At 29.6% G+C, this 26,402-nt stretch overlaps 1 protein-coding gene and 1 long non-coding RNA gene across 4 annotated transcripts in view; one reads left to right on the top strand and one right to left on the bottom strand.

The window, feature by feature from the left end:
• Positions 1-3,936: 3,936 nt before the first annotated feature.
• On the bottom strand, positions 3,937-12,168 carry LOC122269747 (uncharacterized). The gene is made up of 2 exons (XR_006225366.2): positions 12,025-12,168; positions 3,937-4,142 (listed from the first exon to the last, which is right to left on the bottom strand). It is a non-coding gene; the product is annotated as an uncharacterized lncRNA (long non-coding RNA).
• Positions 12,169-13,263: 1,095 nt separating this feature from the next.
• The window catches only part of LOC107451510 (transmembrane protein 87A), a 71,961-nt gene continuing 58,822 nt past the window's right edge, over positions 13,264-26,402 (top strand). For 2 of the 3 annotated variants that reach the window (XM_071187543.1, XM_071187541.1), the window contains exons 1-4: positions 13,264-13,547; positions 16,385-16,448; positions 23,498-23,592; positions 25,423-25,542. In XM_071187543.1, the coding sequence (XP_071043644.1) occupies positions 13,416-13,547; positions 16,385-16,448; positions 23,498-23,592; positions 25,423-25,542 (411 nt within the window). In that variant the 5' untranslated portion in view covers positions 13,264-13,415. The remainder of the gene's footprint in view (positions 13,548-16,384; positions 16,449-23,497; positions 23,593-25,422; positions 25,543-26,402) is intronic. The other variant, XM_071187542.1, reaches the window with a different exon arrangement.

Raw genomic sequence — 26,402 nt, 5'->3', positions numbered from 1 at the left:
TTTCCAAAAACACCTGTCTCAATAGGTTTTGGAATATTTTCGACTCTGTGCTTGAGTTCCTTGAATACATGACGGATTTATTTGTAAAATTTATTGGTGTTAATTTACAATTTCAAGGTGACGAGATTAATTTGATCACTACAAAATCAGCTATTTCTGCCTTTCTAAAAAAACTCATTTCGCGGAAGCAGAATTTTGGTTGGAATAAGTTTAGCCAATTTCCAATCTTATCGGAATAAAGAATGGTGAAATTCTCTCTGATGATACACAAGAATATTGTAATCACCTTGAGTCTTTTACATTGAATTTTCTGACATTTTAAAGATGCTTTGTCCGTGGAAGTCCTTTAATGGGTTACGAACCCTTTTGTGAATAATGAAACAGCAGAGGTTCAGATGGAATTGGTAGAACTTTCAACTAATGAAGCTTTGAAATAGTAATCGTCTTACAGAATTTTGGCTTCAAGGTAGCATTTAATAGCCATCCCTTCCTTCTACCTTGTGGAACGAAGATTCAGTGATGTGACGTATCTAGTCACAAACAATTGACTCAAAATTGTGCAAAGAGGGGACTTGCGTCTTCACCTCATTGAAAATATTGAACCGAACGTTAAGTAACTGGCCCTGAACCAAGCACAATCATCTCACTGACATAGTTACTTGATTGTTTCGTTGATACTACTTTTTAGAATAAGTTTTTTAACTATCTTATTAAGAATAAATTACTTTTATTAAGCATAGGCTTCTCAGGTGTATTTTTTTCATTACTGTAATTATTTTGATTGTAACAAATAGATTGTTGTTGTTGTTAATTTACGTCGCACCTCTTTTAATTCAGCACACATCCCTCCCTCCCCATGCTCTAAATAACTGGATTTCCCAAAGGGGGGCGTTGAGACTTTTTCTGAACCTTAGGAGGGCGGCAACGTAAAAAAGGTTGAAAATCTGAACTTTAGATTAATCGTGAACAAGCGCCATGCTATTATTGTCGCCAATGATGCTTAATATGGGTAAATAGCAATTATATAAATTAAAAAAATTACTTACAAAAATTCCAAGTTAATGGTAAATTTCGATATTATACCTAATAATGCTGAATACAGTTAATCTCAATTTTAATTGGCTGAGCTACAATAAACTGGTTTTGCTATGTTCTTGCTTATTAATTTCGACAGTATACAGGGTGGTCCCGAATTCATGGTACAAACTTTAATGGTAGGTACAGGACATTGTAACAATGATTTATTGTATAGGAAAGTGACGCGGTGAGGCGTAAACTGGGGAAATAAAAGGAAAGAGAAATGGAGTGATCGGTTGGTATCATTGCCGGTAGAGGGCAGTAGATGTCTAGCCGCCGTTGAAAATGATGCATCGCAGTAGGGAAAAGCGCCATTCACAATTGTGCTGCCGTAGACGATGGGTGACTTTACGTATGCAGAAAAAGCAGACATGCATTACATGTACGGCCGTGCAAATGGTAACGGCAGAGCTGCGTTACGAATGTATCGCGCGGAGTATCCTGATCGACGAATGCCGGATCATAGAATTTTTCAACGGTTACATCGTCAACTTTGTGAAACAGGTGCGTTCGACGTCAACAGACATGACGCTGGTCGATTAAGAGCTGTACGCACTCCAAGGCTGGAAGAAAGCATCTTGAACATTGTGGCTGATAGACCCGAGTCAAGCACAAGAACTGTTGCGCGTGACGTAGGTGTGAGTCATCAGACTGTATGCAGAGTGTTAAACGAAAATCGCTTACACCCCTTCCATTTTCAGAAAGTACAAGCATTGAATCCGGCAGATTATCCTCTCCGCGTGAACTTCTGCCTGTGGGTGATGCAGCAATGTGCGTTGCAGCCGGATTTCGTAGGTGATGTGCTATTTACAGATGAAGCGACATTTTCACGCGAGGGTGTCTTTAATGCGCACAATTCCCATGTGTGGGCAACCGATAATCCACATGCAACGCGTCCACATGCGTTTCAACAACGTTTCTGTATTAATGTGTGGGCTGGTATTGTGAACGACTTTTTGATTGGCCCATACTTACTACCCACGCGACTCAGTGGCGGAAGCTATCTTATTTTTCTGAAAGAAGTGTTACCACAACTGCTGCATGATGTTCCGATCGCCATTCGTAACCGCATGTGGTTTCAGCACGATGGGGCGCCAGCACACTTCAGCATTGATGTACGGAATTACCTGAATGCCACGTTTGGTGCTCGATGGATTGGGCGTGGTGGACCAATCCCTTGGCCACCCCGATCTCCCGATTTATCGAGCCTCGATTACTTTTTATGGGGACATCTAAAGCATCTTGTTTATGAGACTCCAGTTGACTCAGATGAGGATCTCGTCGCTCGCATATCTGTAGCTGCTGCAGGTGTGCGTGAAATACCAGGCATCTTTGAACGTGTACGCCAATCGCTCCACCGACGCTGTCAAGCATGTATCGCTTCTGGTGGACGCAATTTTGAACACTTACTGTAAACATGACACTTGTCAACAACGCTTTCAATAAAATCTTTGTTTTTCCTTTCGGCCGTTATTTCTCCAGTTTACGCCTCACCACGTCACTTGCGACTATACATTCCTATACAATAAATCATTGTTACAATGTCCTGTACCTACCATTAAAGTTTGTACCATGAATTCGGGACCACCCTGTATACCGTTTAGTTTTGTCCAAGATTTCATTTCGTTGTTCAGTACCGATTTATTGTTTCTTTATTTCAATAGTCCTGTTCGAAGAGAGGTTATTCAGCTAGTTGAAAATAAAAAAAGTTGAATTACATTTATAAAAATTAGTTGGTTAAAAATAAGTTAACGCTTTTCGTTTCCCGAAACTCTGGCTTTTTCCCAGATCAAGAGCTAGCTTTTGTTCAATACTTATTAATATTTCAGTCAAATGACTTCTACAAACGTACTATTGGATGTATTTTCTAAATTTTAATTAAATATAGTAGCATTAAATTCGAACTTGAGATTCATTTAAACTGAAATAGCTATAGTATTATAGTAGTAGCACCTTGGATATATGTATACTATAAAATAGTATCTTTCTCTTGATATGCATCTTGAAGAAAGTATTCATAAATGAGATACGTTTTCTTTTGAATAGATTTATTTTTTCTTTTTTAGTGGTATGAGTACAGCATATGTAAAAAGTATAAAATAGGGAGAAAAAAAATTAATCAAATTGGATCAGAGAATTTGAAGCATGTATATCTCTTTTTGTTCTTACACAATATATAGACAAAGAGTATGGTAGCCAGCTGACTCTATGAAGATGCTTGCAGGTGCAATTATATAAGGTGCAGATGTGACTACATTTTTCTAGATAGAAAAATAGAAATCATGTTACCTTAAAATTCTGCAGTGGGTCAGAATCCAATCTAAGACTTCAATTATATTAATAACTAACAACCGTGCCAGAAAATAAAGAGCTTAATTATTTTTATGAAATTAAAAATATACAATTATATTTAATACATATTGCAAAATCAATGACTGAAATGTTATCTTGTTACGGCACAGAGATTTTCTTCAAACTAAATGAGAATCTGCATACATCATTGTAGAAACAAGTCCTGGTAAACATATCTCACAGAAAAGCTTTAAGTAGACAATGCTGTGAGACTATTCCCCGGGACAAATATGAATCATCAGTAGAATCCAGGCAAAAGCTAGAAGAGAACTGCTTTAAATTAATACTGCAATTAAGATACCTGGTTAAGATTTCAACCAATGGTTAAGTATATAGATAAAAGTACAACTCTTCAAATTGTGAATCTAATAAAGGACTGCATACATTAGTTCAAATCAACTTGAATTACAGAGTGAAAGAGGGACATTTAGCACAGAAGTATACATTTTTAATTACCAGAAAAGAGTTATAAGCACACATTAACGGGGAAAAACCTCGCATATCCACCTTTTCCACGCATATGGCAGGCTTTCAGAGGGGTCTCACAACTCTTTTGGGTGGAAGTATACTCATACTTGGGGATTTGAAACATCTGTCACTTAAAAATCAAGACATAAAAAAGGAGTTTAAATTATTGCAATGTTAGGTTTGTTGCTCAATTACTTCTTTTCAATTCATTTTGCAGATCTCCAATTTAGGCAGGTTACTTACATCTGAAAGAGAGGGGAAGTATCTGATTAAAATTATTTAATATTTGTATTGAAGCATCCATCAGGGTTTACAAATAAAGACTAATGGCTTTAAGAACAAGACAATCACAGGACATTACATCACAACATTTAATAGTTAGTCACAGCACAGATTTTTTGAAATATTTTCTTTCCACAACATAAATGACCTCGCAGCCAATTGTTCAGTTGGTGTGCACACCGTTTACCCGAGAGACAACTGTATGGCGTGTATGGTAATCAGCCACATAGGCTCCTTAAAGGCGAACAAGTCCATGACTGATCGTGGAATGTGCATGTTGTGTTATACCCACACTGATTTTCAATGGTGAGCCAGTACATGTTGATGTGTTTGTCTATTGTTCATACTTGATTGCATTGCTCCTGGTTTTTTAGTATCTATTCATTTATATTCTGTCGAGATCACCAGTTCCTCAATGAATATTATTTTCTAAACCCTTTTCAAGAATAAAATCATAAATTAATTTTCTAAACTTATTTTAGTATCTAGATCAAACATTAAATCAGTTTTATTTAGAATGCAATAAATACCACTGATAAAACAAAAGGAATTAATTTTATTTTTTTTAAATAATCAATGTAAAAAATGTATATATTATTAATTTTATTAATATAAGAGTAATATACTAACTGGTTTTTTCTTAACCAGGGTTTGATTAAAGACAAATTCTGATAAACATTAAAAGATAATTTAACTCATTCTGACTTTAATTATTTAGAATAATTTACAAACAGTGCTGTAAACAGTAAGCAAACTGTACTATAACAATACAGTCGGGGAAAAAACTCACAACAATTAAGGTAAAATGCCACGGTTAATAATATACAATTCTTCGAATAATCAAAATAAAAAAACTTTATAGTTATAATAGAGAAAGATACCAACTGAGACACTCATATTGGCTTTTGTTGAATCTACATCTCCGTGCAATCGACAAATTTTTATAATCTCTCTATAGTGCCGAACAATATGCCATTGCTATTTTGAAACAGTTCATTATTCATTAAGTATATTTTACTAAAAGCATTTGAAGTGAAAAAGTATTTATAATTCAGGGACAATGCTCTAAACAATCTTCCCTCAAAATCCCAAACCCTCTGTCCCTCAAGAGCAGAACCAGAATCGTTGAGAGAGAACCAGTTATAAAATATTCTATTGCATCTAAACATTTTTCTACATTGTGTGAAGTAGCCCAAATAAGAATATTAGAAAAAAACAAAAACACTCTCTACTAAATACATTCTGAATATTTTTCTTATCAGCATCAGACTACTAAATCTGTTGCTGTTCTGGTGATCTGGCTAAATGTCAAGACAAGATTACGATATTTTCATAAAATTAGTATATAAAGTTGTGTATAAATACACACCCTTTTTTAGCAACTTTGCTATGCATTCTTCAAAGATGTTTGCCAGTTGAATATGGCCCTGGCAGTTTAAGTGAATGTGATCTTAACCAATACAGTCATCTACAGATAAAGTTGATTCACAGAACATTAGCCCAAGTAAAATTCACAAAGTTTTCATTACTTCCTTGAATCGCTTTATAGTGACGTTCTCAAAATTAACAAAATGGTTTGCCTACTCTGATCTTTCAGCGAGAGAAATTTCTCAACTCTTCGTTCAAGAACAACAACTGAGGAATATTTCCAAATTGAGATTCGTCGTGCCAACTACAATCGCCAAGGTGCTAAATAGAATGAATGAGATTTCAATGAAATTTTATAACATTATTACTTTATTCATTTTCTTTAAAGATAAAAATTTTAATGAAATTACTTCAATAGTTTGCAATTTCAGAAACTAATTTTATTTTATACGAGTCAAAAAGTGCAAATTTTTATAGTGTCACTAAAAATGATAAAAAAAAGTTTATGATGAATCAATATAAATACAAGAAATTTTTTACAAAAAAATTAAAATTTTTACACAAAATTAAAATTTTTACACAAATAATAATAAATAATTGGAAACTTAGGAAATGGGTCTAAGAAAGCAATCCATAGATTTAAAATAATTAAAACTTTGAAAGTTACAGATGACTATTTTGATTCAACGGAGTAATATATAGAAGTTATTGTACATAATTTTAATTACTTAATAGATACTTATAAAATTAGTTGCAGTGCTATGACGCAACAGTTTCTTAGTCTTTCTTTTGAATCAGATTTTAATTACCTGCAATTCATTATTTATGAAATGACAGTGTATTTATATACTAAGGCAATAGAACTTTTACCAATATATTTGCTCTTTAATATTTATGCTATTTTTAACGAAATTTACTTAATCAATCATGATTATATCATTCAAGAAACTTAAGTCGAATTGTTGAGATGCAATATCAGTATACTGTCGGTAATATCGACTTTCATTTCACTTAACATTTATTTACATTATTAAAAACATTTGTACTCTCGTAAAAATGTTGTTTGTGTGCATATTACTAATATGAGTCACATTGCCTGGATTTCAAGAATAAACTCCTAACTTAATAAATAAAAAAAAAGAAGTATAATCGTAAATGGCATAAAAAGAAACGATTCTTCTTGCCACTGTTCTATTCAGCAATGTAGATGTTGTTGAAAATTAAATCAAATCGAAATTTTTTTTTTCCCCAAATTTTTCTTTTTTTTTTTTAAAGAAGTTATGTCTGCGAGATTGCAAAAATAAAATTGTTTTGAGAAAACACCGAAGCCTATCAATGCAATGCATCAAATCAATGTAAAAGTACTTGTATTTCTAATTTAACTGAGGCTTCACTGCACTGGAAACTACTATGCTGTTTGACAAATATTTTCTAGAGTGATATACAATTAAAAGCTAAAAACTGTAAAATTTTTGGTATTTTGCCAACATTTTAATATTATCACAATAAGAGGTACAAAGAGAAGTTTCATATGAACTTTTTAATCATCTACATGTAGTGGTGTGGAAAAAATCTTCAAATCAAATTTTCACATAAAAAATAATTATACCAATATGAGACTATATATAAATAATTTTAAAACTTGGCTACCACGGGGAGAAATTTTCCCCTAAAACGTAGAAAATTGGCATTTCTGAATTCACTGTCTTACATATGTAAAATATAACTTCATAAAAGAATTTAAATTTCACCTAAGAGTTTCAAATAAAATTAACTATGAATGATTTACTTAAACTTATTAATTAACCTCACAAATATAATCTCCAATATCATAATATTTAATTTTTATCCTACATCAAACTTGTGAAATAATTCCAGAATAATTATATTTATTTCAATGAATATTTTTAATATTATTTATAAAGAAAGTAAAAGTTGCATTTAATAAAAAAGTAATAATAAATAAAATAAGTCAAGTACATAGTCGTATGTTACAAATCATCAAAAATTTCCAAAACATCAATATTGTTATAAATGTCATCAGAAAGTCAATATTGTGACTAGTGTTATTTCTGCATAAAATACCAGAAAAGATTATCTCTTACATTTTTGGACAAAAGTTATTTTTGAAACATCTTGTAGCATTAAAGAAATTTTAACAATAGAAAGTTTTTTAAATGAAAACTAATACATCGATTAAAAAATAAAGAAATTTAAATTAAATAAATAAATAAAACTCCCATAAGGATACAAACATAATTTAGGACCAAATAGTATTAAGAGTAAAAAATAGCATTGGAAATTAAGAGAAGTGAAAATTTGAAATTTTATTTATTGTCAAGCTAAAGGAGCTGTACGCCACTCATGTACGTATGAGACAGATTAAGAAAATTTAATTCAGTTATTCAAGCATCAAAGATACATACAATTTCTGTTATTGTCTTTTAATTGTAAGATAAATTTATTAATTGAAATTTTGAGCTATTTCCGACGCAAACCTGCTAACATACACAAAACTAAAACAAGAAAAATAAAAAGATAAAAATATGTTTTTTAAGTTAGAAAAAAAAATAAGAGAAAATTTATAGTGACGAAAAATTATTTTCGCCTCTCTCATAATTTACTTCTATCACCATCGTAAATTCCTTTAGATTTTTCGAAATTTAGGCTCCCGAAGTTTTTGTTTGACGTCTGACAAAACTAATATTATTTACTTCTTTTCAATCGAATTGAAAATGTTTTTTAAATAAAAATTATTCGTTATTATATATAGAATTAAGACAATTTTAGTGAATCCATTCAAGAAAATAAATGTTCTTCTAGCATCAAAATAATTTATTTAAAAATGCGAGGTTATAGCATTATTTTTTTTCATTTGCACTTGTTCGTCGTATAGGGGATAACAAAAAATAAATTACATAAATCGTCATTAATCACCAATACGCAATCATGCACAAAACGGAAATGCAAAAAAAGTTAGTAATTACCGATGTATGAATTTTTTCTCTTTTTTTACTAATATTTATTGCTTTTCTCGTTGATTTTACTTTATTAGTGAGAAAATTTATTATGAGTATTTTTAAGTGAGAAAATGTACGTTTTACCATCACGAAAATTTTTACATATTTTTCGTTTTTTAAAGCTATGTTTTTGATTTCTAATTTTTTTTTTTCCTTAGTAGGACCTCTAGAAGCATTATAAGCACTTTGAAGGAAGAAGCAGCATCTTGTTTCATACTAGCGAAATTCTTGTCCTTCGTACGGGGTTAAAAATAAATAAATAAAACTGTACTGAAGAACACTACAAAATCTCGCCAAAACTGAAAGACAAAGCATATACAAATTATCAAGTTCAAATAATTTAAAGTTTTCTTTTATTCATTTTTTTAATGTAATTTTTCTGTTGACCTTCCCAGTGGCTTAACGTTATTAGAATAAGCATAACTGCAAGCTGTGCAGAATTTAAGTTTACCGGGGCCTTAAGCTATTGTAGGTAGTGGGGCTCTTATATATTTAACTCTATTTTCAATATACCAAGAAGCGAATTGTTATTTTTTTTATAGTTAGTTATTAAACATGAAATTACCTCATTAAAAAAAAAAAGCATTTAAAAATATTACTTGCTTGACGAAAATATTATAATAACTATTAAAAGAATCATAAGGGTTACTAATGTCTGAGATCAACTTTGTTTTCCTGCTCAGAAGCTATAAGATATAGAAATTTCAAATTATGATAGGCGTGTAGACAAATGTACAGTGAGAACAAAAGTTTAAAAAAATTGACATTTGGTGATTAGTTTGAAAGTTATTAAGTGTTGAACTTAGCAAAAAGTAATAAGCTCGCTGCCGGCTGGTAAAATTGAATTACAGACTTAAAACTTGACATTTTTATATATGAACTTAATAAAAGATTTTACGTGCCTTTTTTATTTTATTTTATAACTGTCGTTGAACAGCCGACCTAACTCAATGGGTTCACGACTACTAATGTTCAACTCCGTAGCCTTGAAATTTTGAACCCAATCCAGAAGACAAGGGAACTCCTGGATCGAGTATTGGGAGAAATATGCCTTCGTGGAGGACTTTTTGATGGAGTTAACCCGCATTTGCGTTACATGGAGAGGAAGACCATGAGAACCTCCCACGGTTAGCCTGATGGCAAGAGGACTCTAACAACTGAGGATATTTCATGTCAGCACTGTGGTTGGTGCAAGCCGGATGCGGAATTTGTATCGACTGGGATTCGAACACGGTTCGCCCGATTGGAAGGCGAACGCTCTATCCCCTGAGCCATCACGGCTCTATGTGCTTTTATTGGCGAAGACATATAACGTGTTTATATATATATATAAAATTTTGTTTCAAATAATTTCACTTTCTCAAGATTTATGCTTTAATAGCTTGTGCTTGACCTAGTTTGAACAAAATATTAAAAAAAAGAGGAAGAATTAGACGTTGTCACATTTAAACCTGAACATTTAAAGAACTTAAAGAACCAGATAAATGAGCCATTTTCGGAGCATGCATAACAGGGCTCATTCAGGGCTGGATTAAGACTTCTTGAGGCCCTAAGCACTGAAAATATTTTGGTGTCCACCTCTAACAATTAAAAATATATCTACTATTAAGTCACGTGTTAATTCAAAATAAAAAATCAAAAATTTTTTTAAGAAAATATTTATTCAAATTAAAACGAAAAAAATTTACATAATATAATCAATTGAAAACTTTTAAGTTAATATTTAAAAAAAATAACTTCTGTTTGTGTATATGTAATGTGCAAAAAAGTAAACACTTTGAATAACTTATGATCGAAAGATAGAACTTTTATATACTAAGACTCAAAATACTTTAAATTAGAAAAACAGACACGTACTTTTCCTAAAAAAAGCATATATTTTTATTTTAAATTGATTCGAATTCTTGACTCTCGAAATAAATAGCCATATCTTGAGAATTTTTTTAACGAACAAAAAAAAATTTTTAGCACACAATAATAAAATTCATTTACCTAAAAATAGTTCCTTGGCAAAAATAATTTTCAAGAAGTATTAATTATTCTATTTATTAATAGAATAGTCGCAAGAACTTTAAATTGAAAATTTAAGAAATGTCATTTTAAATGACAAAATACAAAATTTAATGTGTACTAAATCAGTCAAATACAACAGAATTATTCAAGAACTATTCGACAGATTTCCTTCAAATTTTATATTTTACCATTTAAATCAATATTCTTAAAATTTAATTATTTATTCAAAATTGTTCCAACTATTAATAATAAATAATTTAAAAAAAAACTATTTTTGACAGTGAATTATTTTTTGGTAAATGAATTTCATTATTAGGTGCAAAAATTTTTCAATTCGTTTCAAAAGTTCTCGAGACATTGCGAAATGCAATTAAATGAAGGAGCCCAAACTTTCAACATAAAAAAAAACTTTTGGGATCTTAATTTCCATATTGCGAATACCATCCATATTTTGAAGGATAAATATCCAAATTCAACAACAACATATCGTGAGCAATTCTACAAATAAACGCCAATTAGATGCTATTTCTATATTAATTTTCTTCTTTTTTACACCCTAAATTTGCTTAAAATTTATGCTTAACTTACTTACCAATTTTTTTTTTTTTTTTTTTTAAAAATCAAAAAAAAATCTTTTTAGAATGTTTAAACACCGAAGAAAAAAATTATGCATTAAGAATAATTTGTTTTCATATTAAAAAAAATTATCCATTTAAATAAATTAATATAAAATTAGACATTCCTTTGTGGAATTTAAATTCAATCTTTATTGTATCATATATATATACAATTGTAGTTATATTTTTTAATTATAAAAATAGTTGAATTCAAAGTATAGTAGAGTATATTATGTATATAAAAAAAAAGTGAAATTATTACGTTTGCTGAACCTTCATTTATAATTTCAACATGGATTACTCACTTCAATGAAGATTTCAAAAGTAAGTCTTTATTTATGTTTATCCTCTGATTTGCTTTTCTATTATTCTTGTTTCTTTTATTTTTTGAATTTATGCTTGTACTTGTTTATTCCCGTTTTAACATTCCGCATGCGATTTTTTTTCTATCTTCCTTACCTGTTCTTTCGATTCTCTACCCGTTTCTGACATCACGACAGTAACACCGTTCTTTTACGGTCCTCTCCTCCTAGAGAGCGCCTTTTCTTTCCCCCATTTCGTCGTGATGTCATGATCGGGTTTCTCTTTTTCCTCCTACCCCTTTGCGACCTATCTAAACAGGTCGCCAAAAAATTGACGGCACTTGGCCTTGCCGTGGATATGATAAAAATCCCAAATAAATTATTGTTTAATAGCACAACCATAAGTAATATTAAAAAAAAATATCAGTATCTGAATTAAAATAATTACACAAGATACAAACAATGCCAACAAACAGTTTAGATACATAATCATTAAATATGTAAATAAATAACATTTCAACTTACCAACATGAATTAAGGCAAAATCATAATCGCCCCTTCGCAACTGCACACTTAATTTGTCCACAATGATTCCAAGGCGTGCAAACAACATCGATATCCTATTTTCGCTCAACATTTAAGTAATTAGCTAAATACTTCACCAGGGAATCACCTTGTAAAAAGAATAACAAAGTATTTTATTAGTTAGTATTTTATGTAGAGACAGAAGAAATATGAAAGGTTTGCTTTACATTGTCCATTTAGACTTAAACATTAACTGTCAAAAAACTTAGGGTATTCAGAATGAAAAAAATACAATTATAGATATAAAAAATATGAGTAGTTTGAGAAGTTAATTAAATGAAAAAATTCAAATTAAAATCTAGTACAGATAATTTAAATTGTACTTAATTTTCTAATCTGAATTATCTTCCGATGAATTATAGTAATTTTATTATGCATTTTAAATAAAAAAATTATTGAGTACAAATTGTTTTGCACATAAATGTGATACATAAAGAATAAAATTTTTTATGAAAGTATGTATGCTCATAATTTATTCAATATTTAAGACAACCTAAAGGAATAATAATGAATGCAGTGATTGTGAATAAAAATGATAAATATTAGGTAAATTTGTTCAATTTCTTTTAGATTTCTGTTTAGAATTTTTTTTTAAGATTGAAACAAATTATTTTAAACATGATCAAAGAACTCACTATTTTTAAAAAAAATTCAATATTGAGCCATCTATAAAAAATAAATTTTAATTAGCAAATTATTTCCCAGAAAAAAAAAAAAAGAAAACTTTATATTATGCCACTAAAATAAATATAAATCATGTAATTTAACTAAATGAAATTTCATTACCAAACTGCCTCACACATTTTTGACAGATCAAACAAAGGATTTCTAAGAAAGCAGAGAAAAACTTTGATAAATGAAAAAAAAAAAATTCTGACTACGATTTTCTTAAAATACATAAATTTTACACGTAAAGAGAAACGAACTAAGTAATTTAAATTCTAAAGGGTTGCATTTACAGAAATTTAATAAAATTCATTAATCTTTTTTAAATTTCATCTAATTCCTTTATATACTACAATAATATATACACTAATGTTATAAATCTTTAAATAATAAAAATTACCTGTAATTTAAACTTTCATGATGACAAAATAGGAAATCCCGCGCATGGCATATCGCGAGTTTAGATGTCAGATCTCGGCTGCCAAAACAGTTCTTTTGTGAACTGAGGAAATCGCTCGGCCAGAACTACATAGAAATAGACAGTCAAAAGCTTCGAAATGAATCAATCAATATATCAATCCTTTAAAAAACTTTGTTTATATTGGTAGTGACTAAATAATTGTCTTTTAGCAGTATTAAGTGGAGTGTTTGCTTCAACAGTTAAGATGAGCATGTGGAAAGTTAAGCTGAAATATGAATTTAATATGACACCTCTTATTGTTGTCATTAATATGTGTTTTAATAACGCTGTTTACGGATTTCCAGATCCCGGACAGTGGTCAGCTAGCTACTCAAAAGTAAGGTTATTCACTTCATAAATTCTCCTCTAAAATTAGAAATTTCAATTCTCATTTAGGCTGAGATTGCTCCCAGAAAAAAAAACCTATTTATTCTAGGATACTGGAAAAAGTGCTGTGGAAAAAAAGAACGGTAGAAACTAAATAAAACCAATACAATTATTTAGCCATAAGTTTTTCTTTTTTAAATTTCATAACCGTCTTTAAACAGTCGACCCAATTTTGGGTTTACGACTACCAGTGTTCAACTCTGTAGCCTTGTAATTTTGAACCCGATCTAGTAGACAAGGGAAATCCTGGATCAAGCATTGGAACAAACTAGCTTTCTTGTTGGACTTTTAAATGGAAATACCCTCATTTGATCGGAAATTCTGAAAATGTTGCCTGTTGTAATAAGATTTTATTAAAAATATCGGGATTTTAAAAACGATGTTGAAATAAATGAAAATATGATAAGTAATTGTAATAAATGCCGAAGAGTGATAAAAATCAATGTGAATTTCCAAGTGTTCTCCTTAAGCGTTTTTAGAAGGACGGTCCGCCTTATGTGCATTTTGTTCTTTATAAGTGTATAAGTGTCTTTATGTAAAAATAAGCCACCTTTCCTTAAAAACAGTGCCTTTTTGCTCATATAACATTTTAAAAAATAAATAATTCACTGTTTAAATAATTACTCAGTGGTAGAATTACCTATGTTTATAGGTTTAATTCTTATTACTATTACAAATATTTTCTTTGTTAGGATTATTCTCAACTGGTTAAATTTTTATAAGTTTCTTTTTTTATTTCCAGGGTGGGGCATGAATTAATGAATATATTAATGCATATATTAATGAATTTTTTAACTGATTTTAAATTTTCAAATTACTTTTTAATTAAATACCTTTTTTAAAAAATGTACCTTTAAATGCTCATTTTTTCATAATTTTCAGTTTATTTATTTATTTATTTTTTTGAAAAAATTTTATACTCATATTGTGTTTTAGCATGCCTTTATTTTTTTATAAACTTGAGAAATTTTTCTCTAGTTTTGATAATGTATGAGAATTACTTTTTGAAATATATGCGTAAAATAGTTTAAGAGGGTACTTTAAAAACTGTTGAAGATCAAGTTCAGTTCTTGCATAATATTATACATTTAGATAAATTTTTACAGTGCTTAGTGAGTGAGTGCCCTTTTCTGTGAGGAAGAGCTTTAATATACATATTTTAAAGAATAACTTAAGGTATAACTGTTATTACGGAAAGTGTTTTTTTTCCCTCAGAATTTAAGTATGTGGAAGAATGAACTAATTTTGATTTTTTTTTCTTTTTAATTTCAATTTTTTATAATAGCTTGAAAGAAAAAAAAAATTAAGGATTTAATTATTTATATTATTTAAGTTATTACACATTGCATAAGTAATTATCGTGAAGAAAAAACATCCATTTAAGTACCTATTGTTTAGAAGGAAATTGGCCTGATTGATTTACAATTCTTTCATAGGTTTCTTCCAAATTATACTTGAAACAACATTAGTTTCATCAAGACAAAAATTAAAACATATTAATCAGAAATTAATAATGTCCTCTTACTGTATTTAGTATTTAGTGAGTAGTATTTGTATATTTATTTATTTTTTCGTAATTTTTAAATACAAAGTTCAAGCGTCATTTAGCTTTGAAGTATTTTTCGTTTCTTTTTACTCTCATTTTTATGGGCCTCATGCAAGAGCCCAAAGCTGTTAATGCTGTCATTTGCTTTTTCATTAGGCTGAGATGTTATTTAAGTTGTCCCCTTAGTTATTTTAGGACACATTTTTTAATTAGAGCCGGACTATTTATCCTGAAATGTTGTTCAAGATGACTAAATAAAAGCACATGTTAGTACAATACAAATATTTAAATTAAGAGGGCTCCCCTCTGGCAGAATTTTTTTGAGCTATCTGCAACAAAACTCTCTAGCACTAATATCTTTCTGCAAGATGTTTTTAATAATAAAAAACATATATGTTACTAATTCAAACTGGCAAAAGAGGTGTGCTTACAGTAAAAAAAAAGAACCATATAATTTTTTTTTAATTGAACATGTAGTAATTTTTTAATCTAATATTATGGATGATATTTTTGCATTTTGCTAGGGGGAGGGAGGGGTACATAAATTATTTCCTTCTTCACATTTTGAAAATAATCATCACAATAAAAAAAGATATTTAAAAGTCATGAGATCCGTTGTAGTAATTTCCGAATAAAAGATCAGCAACAAAATTACACGTATCGGACTCCTCAAATGCGTGTTTCGTTTCGAGATTAGGTTGTTGTAATAAGTAATAAATAATATTGTATAAAAATATCAGATTTAGAAACTCTGGAGAAATCAATACCAATGACTGCCAAAATTTCAATCCAATTATTGCCTTAAAAAGTAAATACTCAAGTGCGCAATTTTTATTTTCCATATTGTTTTAAATATATTGGAATATTTAAAAACCACATGAAAATTAATATCAACAACTACCGAAAATACTACAATCAAAACATTACATCGATTAACGATACTATCGGCATAAATTGAGCATGTCCAAAAGAAGAGTGATACTGTATCATTAAAAATTCGTTTGATTCAAATTATTATAAAGAACGAAAATTAAAAACCTAATCTGAAATCCAAGATGGCAGGGCCTCTTAGAAATAAGGTATTATTAATATCAAATTTCCTAATTACTGTAAATATATACACAATTTAAATTTTGAAAATTGGAGTAAACTTTCGAATATTTTATGGGAAGGAAATAGATATTTATAAGATTAAAATAAAACTTCTTATTGTAACATATTTAAAATTATATATATTATAGGTGCAAGCTGCCATCTTTGGAACTCATAAGCCACTTTATGCTGGTTCAAATATTCATGTGTCTGGTATGTAACAATTTGGATAAAGTAATTTTTTCATTTTTTTCTCTTTTTAAGAGTTTTTGATGTAAAAGGGAAAGCCAGTTAAATACATGATCTTTGAGGTCTATAATAGAATGAAATTTTTTTAGAATTCATTACACTTTTATTTACTTTAGCATATTTTTTTTTTAAATAAAAGTATTACATGTAATTTGGTTGCATTTTCAGTTTCCAAACAAAACAGATAAATAGCTGCTGTAAATATTTTTCCCTTTTAGCTTTTATTTTAAAAGTCTAAAAAATGCGCACCAAACTTATTTTTTTCTTAACTTTATAAATTATTTGATGGATAATGAATCTCAAATTTTATTTATATTTGACCATAATTTAATATAACATATTGATGAATTATAGTCATTTTATTATTAATTAAAATTTTTATTATGAAATGAATTGAAAATGAGCAAAACAAACTGTTAATTTATTTGTTTAAGAAAACAGCTACACAGACCCTCTGGCAGAATTTTTTCTAGCTTTCTACAACAAACCTTACTAGCATTAAATTCTTCCTACAAGGTGTTTTCTATAGTTATGGATAAATATTTTTATTATGTAACTTATATATATATATATATATATATTTATATTTATTATGTAATCAATTTATAATAACAGAGCACTTTGTGTTTATAAAAAAGGCTCTCATGTATATCTGATAGAAGAAAATCTCTAGCAAGGCAGCAGACGCTATAGATTATTACAGTATCTTCATATTTTTCAGCTATATTTTACATTTAAAAAAAACAATCAAACAAATCAGGAGAAATCGCTGAGACTGCTGTTAAAAACATCTTTAAACTTATATCGAATGAAAATTAAAAAGTTGAATTAAGATTAAACTGCATCAGAAAGAATGAGAGAATATAGAAATGGAATGTAAGATTGCAAAGAATAAAAAGTAATGATTTTTTCTGTTACTTGATTACAGAAAAAAGCACAGATTTAACTGCATTGGTATTTATTCAATATCTTTTTTAGTACAGTAGGGAACCGATTATCCGGAACGAGCGGGACCATCGCTATTCCGGATAACTGATTTTTCCGGTTTTCTGAATCGCTACAAAAAGCCGTTTGTTTATTGTTAAACCCAACAAAAAAAAATGTTTTTTTGGAAATAATCTTAAAAAGAAGAAAAAACAATGAAGGAATACACTAATGATTATTTCCAAAATGATGGTAAGGTAAACATCTTTCAAAAAAGAAAGAAAAATCCTAAAATCTTATGAGGAAAAAAAAATTTTTTTTTTAAATGGCGGGAAAATTTATCGAATTTCGTTCCGGTTTTTTGGTTTTCCGGTTTTCTGATTTCCGGATAACGGGTTCTGTACTGTATCATTGAATAAAATTCAATTAAAATTTTTGACAACATAAAGTCTTTATGCCTAATTTTTAAAGATTTAATGTTTGCAAAATTTGCTATGTTTTGTATGTTAGATTAAACTGAAATTTTCCAAATATAATCTTTGTCTGATTGGTTGCAGTCACAGACAAATTCGAATTTATGCATATAGTGCTGCAGATTCAATTTATAAATTCTGTTACTGGGCATGCATGGAATAAAACTGTATCTAAAATTTTTTAAGTGTATAACTTAGGTCTAAATTTTTATGGAAAGTAATCTTTTTAACTGAAAAATGAGTAAAATAACTTATCTTTTATAAATCAATAATATCAAAAACTAAAATAAATAAATTTACACCTGTGTAAATAGAAATACAAGTTTTTACACAAAGGGTAGCCTACTACCTATATATAGATAGAAATTTAAAAATATTTAAGAGAGGGAAAAAGAATTAAATTTGTATAACGTTTGTTCTCAATATTAATAGATATGAAACATCTTCGATTTCTTCTACCTTGCAATCTTTTTCGCTTCTGCTGTTGTCAACAAATTAAAAAGTTGAATTCCAAGCATAACAGAGGGGAAATCACACAAGTATTTTATTCTAAAACATATATTAAATATTTTTGAAAACAAAAATTCTACTAGAATATGCTACTTTAGAGGGCAGTGTTTAATTAATTGGCATAAAATAATAAAAGAGCCTCATAATTAAATTACAAGTTAATTAAAAGTACTTGTAACAGAGGGGACAAATAAAATCCCACATTTTTCACATGGACTGTTATTTATTCTAAATTCTGTGATTTGGACCATCCTAAACATTATCTGTAATTTTTTTTCAAATTATCACATCTCAAGGTAAAATAAATTATTATAGGACTTAAAATTCCAACCCCCCCTTTTTTAAGTCCAAATAATGCATCGTAACAGAGAGGACGTCTTACAAATTTGACAGAAAGTTAAAGGGAAATATCACTGTTAAAAGTGACACCACAGTTATACGGCCCTACTACGGCACGTGCGCGGCTGTAGTGCCGCGTTGCGGTTGCCCAAAATGTCGGACTCTACACTGCCCTGCTACGACTCGCCAGTGCCTTTACTCCTCAGTTGGGCTTCCGCTCTAATCGGCGTTGCGGTGGCCCAAAATGTTGGACTCTACACTGCCTTACTTCGACACGGCAGTGCCTTTACTCCTCAGTTGGGCTTCCGCTCTAATCAGTGGCCAAAGATGGCGGACACTCCATGGCCCTACTGCAGCACAGTTAAGTTGGAGTTAGCACTGCTATAATTGAAAACCGTGCTACATCTTTGTAGTTATATTTAAAAGTTTTTAAATTTTACCAGACCCTGTTTAAAAAAAAAGAAAACAAGTGCATTGTTTGTTTCTTTCTCAATTTCAGTTATTTGGGCAGCAAAATTAACTACTCAATTTTTTCCTAGAACTTTTTACACTTGCAAAATTATCTATAGCAACATCAAAGGAATCCCAGTGTTTTAAATGGTGACTGGTGTACATTAAATATGTCAGGTCCCAAAGTCCTTCAAGTTCCCAAAACAAATCAATACTTCTGAGGGTACTGATCTCGGAGTTCCCTTGTCTTTTTGATTGGGTTCAAAATTATAAGGCTACAGAGTTGAACATTGGTAGCCGTAAACTTAAATTTGGGTCGGCTGTTCAACGACGGTTATGAAATAAAAAGTCAATTGAGCGATTGTTGCAAGTCGCTATATTTAGCAATTCTATGTAATTATTAGGCAAACAACTGTGATTTTAATAGAAAATTCACATTTTCGTCAATAGCACATACACATTTTATATGGTGCTTTACCTTTGCATAATATATGGATAGGTCGTAATACAGCTAAACATAGATTTGCCAATTTTTATGTTTGGATGCATCTACTTTGATACTTGATATGCTTCCCCAAGGTGCACATTTAGCATTGTGGACTTTCTGTCCATTTTCTTTGACAATCATGCACTCACTCAGTTCTACCAGAAGTCTGGTAAAAAAGTTTATCAGATGAGTAGAAATTTATTACAAGTTTTTTTTGCTTCATCAGAAACTTTGTTCTTAGGCTATTTCTTTTGTTTTGGTAGCAAGGTTACAGAGTATGTATAAAACAGTAGATGTTTTCTTGGAGATGCAGGTAATGCATGGTTTGCTTTTTTTATAGCTTTCCCTAATGCCTAAGGAATATTCAGGGATGAGATTCTTCCGCGGATTTCCGCTTTTTTTCAGATTTTTCCATTTTTCCCGCTAATTTCCGCTGAAATTTTTTTTGCCCAAGTTAAAATGTTTTATGAGGAATTTAATTTTCCGCGGAGGGAAATTGTTGAAGTCCCTTTTCCTCCCTCTGAAGTTTCTCTAAAAATCATTTCCTTGGGATAAAACTGGTTGACCTTTATACAGGGATGAGATTTTTCTCTCGAATGATGAGGCTGAATGAGGGATGAGAGGTCTCTCGAATTTCAGCCTTTTTAACAAAAACTCCGATTCTCTAAAAGTTTAGTTTTTTTTATAAATATCCCGCTTTCTTTTTTATTTTTAAATTCAGTCGTTGAAGTAAAATAATTATATTTATTTACGATTTTCAAAGATAAACAGAAAATTCAATCTACGCCCTAGCTGCTAACCCTTCCGCATTTTTACTTATATTGGCTATTTTCTCCGATTTCACACACAGAAAATAAGATTTTCCGTATTTTTTATCCATCGGCTGGATATCTCGTATTTTCGTAATTCTGACGTCGCTGCTTCTTGTATTCTGGCGTGAAAAAAAAAAGAGAGAGAGAATAAAAATAGAGGTATATTTGCTGTGAAAATATTTATTTGCTCATTCAATTAATCTTGCAAATTTTTATTTATTATGTCTAAACAAAAACAATACAAACAAGCCTTTTAGAAATCCCAAGTCCAGACTCTGCAAATATCTTGATTTCTGTCCACGCGATTTTAATATCAATCATCGATTTTCGTATTTACCTGATTTAAAAGTTGCGCATTACGATTCTTATTTACGAGATTTAAAAATCCAATATCATGTTTTGTATTTATGCATTTTTAAAATCGCGATTTCATTATCAAACCTCGATTTTCACATTTACCTGATTTAAAAGTTGGACGTTGCGATTCTTATTCAGGCGATTTAAATATTGTACATTGCGATTCTTAGTTACGAGATTTAAAAAATCAATATCGCGATTTGTATTTACGAGCTTTTAAAACCCCACGTAGCAATTCATATTCACGCGAGCTTAAAATCCAATGTCGTGATTCGTTTTTGCGAATGTAATATCGCACGATTTAAAAATTATGCATCGTGATCTAAAAATTAAAAAATCATGATTTGTATTTTCGCATTTTTTAAATTCGATGTAGAGTTTCATATTTACGTGATTTAAAAGCCTCATATCGGGATTTATAATCACATGGTTTACAAGTTTAAAAATCGCACTTTTTTTGTCAAATTTTTGTTTATATATATATATATATTTTTTTTTTTCCCTTCTTTTTTTCTTTCTTTTTTTTTGTTTTTTGGATTTCCTCTTTTTTACTTTCTGACTACTCTCATCCCTGAATATTATAAAGAGAATATCCTTCCTGAATGTCTACTGCTTGTACCAGTGCTTTTTTATTTTTCCTTTGTCTTCTTTTTTTTCAATTTATCTATTTCTCTGTTAATTTTATTTTTTTCAAAATACTTCTGTTATCATAAATTTTTGTTTTATATTCTTTATCTTTCTTCTTACAAATATCTTTTTTTCGGAACATTCTATTTCTATATTCTTTCATTCTTTCTGCTACAGTTTTTCCCATATTGATTACTCACTTGAAAAACTTTTAACTATAAACTAAACACACTATTAAATAAAAATGGCACAGTTTTGTGTAAAAAGTGTGCTCTAATAGTGGAGGAACTGGTTTAAACTAGTTGAATCAAGATGCATTAGCAGCTGTTTACATTCCTATAGTTTCTTTTTAATGGTCAACCTATCAATTTTGTGTAACTGAGGGGACATTTAGTTTTGTCCTCTTTGTTACATCCCCTCTGTTATATGAGAAACTTTAAAATTTTAAATTTTTTTTCAAAAATATAACATAACATTATTGTTCTAATAGACTTGAATGTAAGAATCAAATATTAAGTTAAAAAGTTTTTTTGTGTAATGAATAAAATAAACTAAAAAGAACTATTGTAGCAGAGAGGCAGTATATATTTGAGATAATTTTTGACTTAAAAATAAGAAAACAAATTTTTTTTTAATGGTAATCTCTGCATAATGAGACTCAGGAATAATTTATTTTACAATATAAATCAAACTATATGTAAAATCGTAATATTATTAATAACTTATTCTTCTTTAAAATAGACAGTTTTTTTGGTAGAATAAGTCAAAATCATGAATGCTCTTTATTTATGATAAATTTTACTATAATCATGCATAACTCCAAAAAGTAACTTTTGAATTCATAAATTACAACAAATTTCCTAAAATGATACCAAATACAAGGATATTGCTTAAACTTTAAAAATTCACTACTGGTTTCAGTTGGCATGGAATTCAACAAAACATTTAAAAATCTTTTATACACACATACAATTTTAAGAAATTATAATTTTTTTAATTGAAAATTTTGCAGTATAATTATGATCATAATAAATAATTGATATTTTAGTATTATGATAAATTTTTTTAATTTCAACTACATATCTCTAATTACAGTACAGAACCCGTTATCCGGAAATCAGATAACCGGAAAACCAGAAAACCGGAACGAAATTCGATAAATTTTTCCGCTATTTTTAATTTTTTTTTTAAATCCTCATAAGATTTTAGGATTTTTCTTTCTTTTTTGAAAGATCTTAACCTTACCATCATTTGGAAATAATCATTAGTGTATTACTTCATCGTTTTTTCTTCTTTTTAAGATTACTTCCAAATTTTTTTTTAGTTGGGTTTAACAATAAAAAAAACGGCTTTTTGTAGCTATTCTGAAAACCGGAAAAATCAGTTATCCGGAATAGCGATGGTCCCAATCGTTCCGGATAATCGATTCCCTACTGTATAGATAAAAATTTTAAGTACCACTGCTGCACAAAAAATAAGACTTAAAATGTACAAAGAGAATGACAGGATGAAAAAATTTAACATCCCACAATTAGTTTGAGAATTATTAATTTTTAAACTTGCAGGGAAAAAAATATCATGTTTGGTTGGTTGGTAGCTTGTTTAAATGTAATGAAGTTAAAATTTGTCGCATTAAAAAAGTAATTTTTATTTGTGATTTTAATGTGAATTTTGTCTCGAAATTCCAATTTGCTCTCCAGTTATTACAAATTTAAGTGCTTTTTCAGAAATTTTTTTTGTTTTTTTGCTTTGAATATTGAATATTTATCCATTGTTGACTATTTATCCGTTTATCTATCAATTTTAATAAATCTGTATTGTTTTAGTTGAACTATGTAAATAATTCTATTTTCCAAAGAAGTTTAAATCACAGAAAAAGAAGCATTTTATTATTTTTTCTTTATTCTTTTAATGTTACAAAGTTGATATCTAAGAAAAAAAATGACATTTCTTATGTTCAATAAATCAAATTTTTTGTGACAAACACATTTTACTTTAACTCTTTATACACATTTATGTATATGTGTTTTTTAGTTAATTGTGAGTCTCAGTCATCACATCAAATTGAATTGCAATGGGTAATACGACAGACTTCATGCTATGAGGATTATTTAGCATCTGATGTTTATGTAAGTTATTCAAATTTCTAACTTGGTACTTATTCTATTATTCTTTGCCTATTTCTCTGTATTTTTATTATTTGTTTTTTTATTCAAAAAATACAATAGAACCATTTTGCAATAAAACAGCATTTATCAATATTCGGGATTGGACAATTGAAATGGAATTTTTTTAGTACAATGAAATAATTGTATGAATAAGTATAATACGCTGGCTAGAACTGTTTAATACATAAGATTTGCAACAATTAGATTTAAAAAAAATTGGTTGAGTTTGTACCTTATTTCTTTACTAATCTGACATTAAAAGTAGTGTTGCCAAGAATAACTAAAGATTTTTTTTTGTGCTGCTTCATTTATTATTTTTTCTAAAAAGTAGCTTATTACACTGTAAACTTCCACAAAAGTAACTACAGCAGTTTCGTTCTTTGTAACATATCAGTTGCGAACTCTAGGTTAGACTAAGTTAAAATGTCCAACACACATCAAAATTATGATTGCGGTAATCTGTCCAATTCGTAGTTAGTTTGGGTAGCATCATTGTAGTATTAAGCATGTTTTTGGCCGTTTCAGATGCATCTTAACCGCTTAACAGCATCTTTTTTCTGGTAAATTGTTTAAAAAAATAAGCATATTTTTGAAAAACAAATTTCTGTTAAAATTGATTATATAAACTCAAATCAAGAGTCTTATTGATTTTATGAAATAATTTTAATTTTTATTACAAAAAAAATTGCATTTTTACTTAAAGTTGGCTTTTCTACTAAGCTAGTGAAAACAAAATTCACGCCTTTTCCCACGTAAAAGAAAAGCGCCAAAACCTTTTGCAATCATACCTCTACTGGACTACCAGAGCCATCTGTTAGAAACATTGTAAACTAAACAAAGAACAAAATTTGGGCAAATCATTACAATAGAGTAAAAAAATTAGTCGCACGAGCGGCGCTCGGACAAAACAGGGAAGGCCCTTTTTCAAGTACCCGAACGGTGTTCGGTCAAAACAGGGAAGTGGTTAATTTGGATTTATGGATATTTCTTCCAGAAAAATGAATAAAATCGTTTAGGAAAAATTTATTTGTTAAGTAAATATTAAATAGAATATGGCTGCATTCAAAGATATAAAAATAAAGAAAGAAGTCCCTGAAGGATCAAGAAAATCATTTTCTTCACATTGAGAATTTCTGTTAAAATAGACAGTTGGGACTGAATTTAACAGTTAGGACTGAAAGGTCCAAAGGGCCCCCAGTCCAATTGTCAATAATTTTAAATTGAAAGTAAATGAATTGGTCATAATGGACAGTTAGGAGCACGGTTGGTGATTTATGAAAGATAACATGGTTGGTGATTTATGAAAGATAACATAGCCAAAAAATAAAGCTAACCTCCCATAATTAATATTAAAATTGAAAATAATTTGGTGAAAGCGAATCACCAAAAAGACAAAGAGAATTAGTATAAACATGTAACTGCAACATTTTTGGGTAAGAAATAAAGAGTTATAAATAGTAATAGTTCAATTTAGTTGCGGCAGTGAATTAATGAGTTTTACATTAGTATTAAAATAAAAAGTTAACCGTTATATTGATTGTTAAGAAAATATTAAAATATTTTATATTTATTTTTTATAAAATGTAGTAAAAATTAAATCATCGTTTTATTAAATAAAAATTTGATTAAGAATGATTAAAAAAGTAAGTTTAAGAAATTAAAGAAATTTTAAAAGCCACGAAATATGTAATACCTATTGTGGCACCACAAAAATATTGTTCAAAATTACTGCAGCAAATCTAATTTGAATCAATTGAAAGTATTTTCTTTTTAATATTTATTTTATTTCAGACTCCTGATATTTTAAAGCAGTATTTCATATGCCCTATGACTACTAGTGCTTCAACTAAAATAAGATTTTTTACTTCTAAGCCAGTACGTTTTGACTGTTCTAAGTTGATTCACCTTGAGGTAAATATTTGTGTTTTAGATCTCATATTACCATCAAGTCTTTAATTTAAATTAGTCATCTTTTCATTAAAAACCTTTTATTAATGAGTTTATTATTAATAATCCATACTAATACAGGGTGTCTATAAAAGAACTCCGGGGTTTTGCGGCAAAATATTTTAATGAAATAAAAAACATACATACATGTTTTATACATGACTGAAAAGCTTACATTATCAAGTTTTTTTTAACACTTAGTAAAGTTCTATATGAGCCCCGTTAGTGGCACAACGGGGTGCAGACGTCTAAATGGTATTCTACCTCTTCCCATGTCCTGACGAGCATGTCTGGGGGGACGGTTGCCACACAATTGACTATTCGTTCCCTGAGATCTTGGTAACCCCAACTCCAGGCTGCATCTTGTCAACGATTTCTTAGGGCTTCGAAGGCATGAAGTTCGGATTCTGTCCACTTTCTCTTGAGACACACTCGGCCTATCCGGCGACTTTTGCTTCAAAACACTTCCTGTTTCCTTAAATGCACTGAACCATTGACGAATGGTTTTGTCAGAAGGCGGGTTAACACCATAGTTACGTCGAAAGTTTCTTTGTACGGTAACTAAAGACTTCGTTTCTATGAGCCAAATAACACATTGAGCCTTTTGTTGCGGAGTCGCCATCATTTCAAATTTCGCGACGTCATTTCAAGGTCAACGCCCTGCAGCGCCGCCAACAGTTGATACAAACATTCCCAATTGGTATGAGTAAAACTTTTTGAGCTACTCTTTTCAGAGAAATCGACTAAATTTTGCTATCTTTTATAGTTAGTGAGATATGAATTTTTAAAACCCCGGAGTTCTTTTATAGACACCCTGTATATAC

This window comes from Parasteatoda tepidariorum, chromosome X1 (genome assembly GCF_043381705.1).
Source record: "Parasteatoda tepidariorum isolate YZ-2023 chromosome X1, CAS_Ptep_4.0, whole genome shotgun sequence".
Classification (NCBI taxonomy): Eukaryota; Metazoa; Arthropoda; class Arachnida; order Araneae; family Theridiidae; genus Parasteatoda; species Parasteatoda tepidariorum.
The sequence above is the reverse complement of the archived record's forward strand: the minus strand, read 5'-3'. Positions and strand labels throughout refer to the sequence as shown.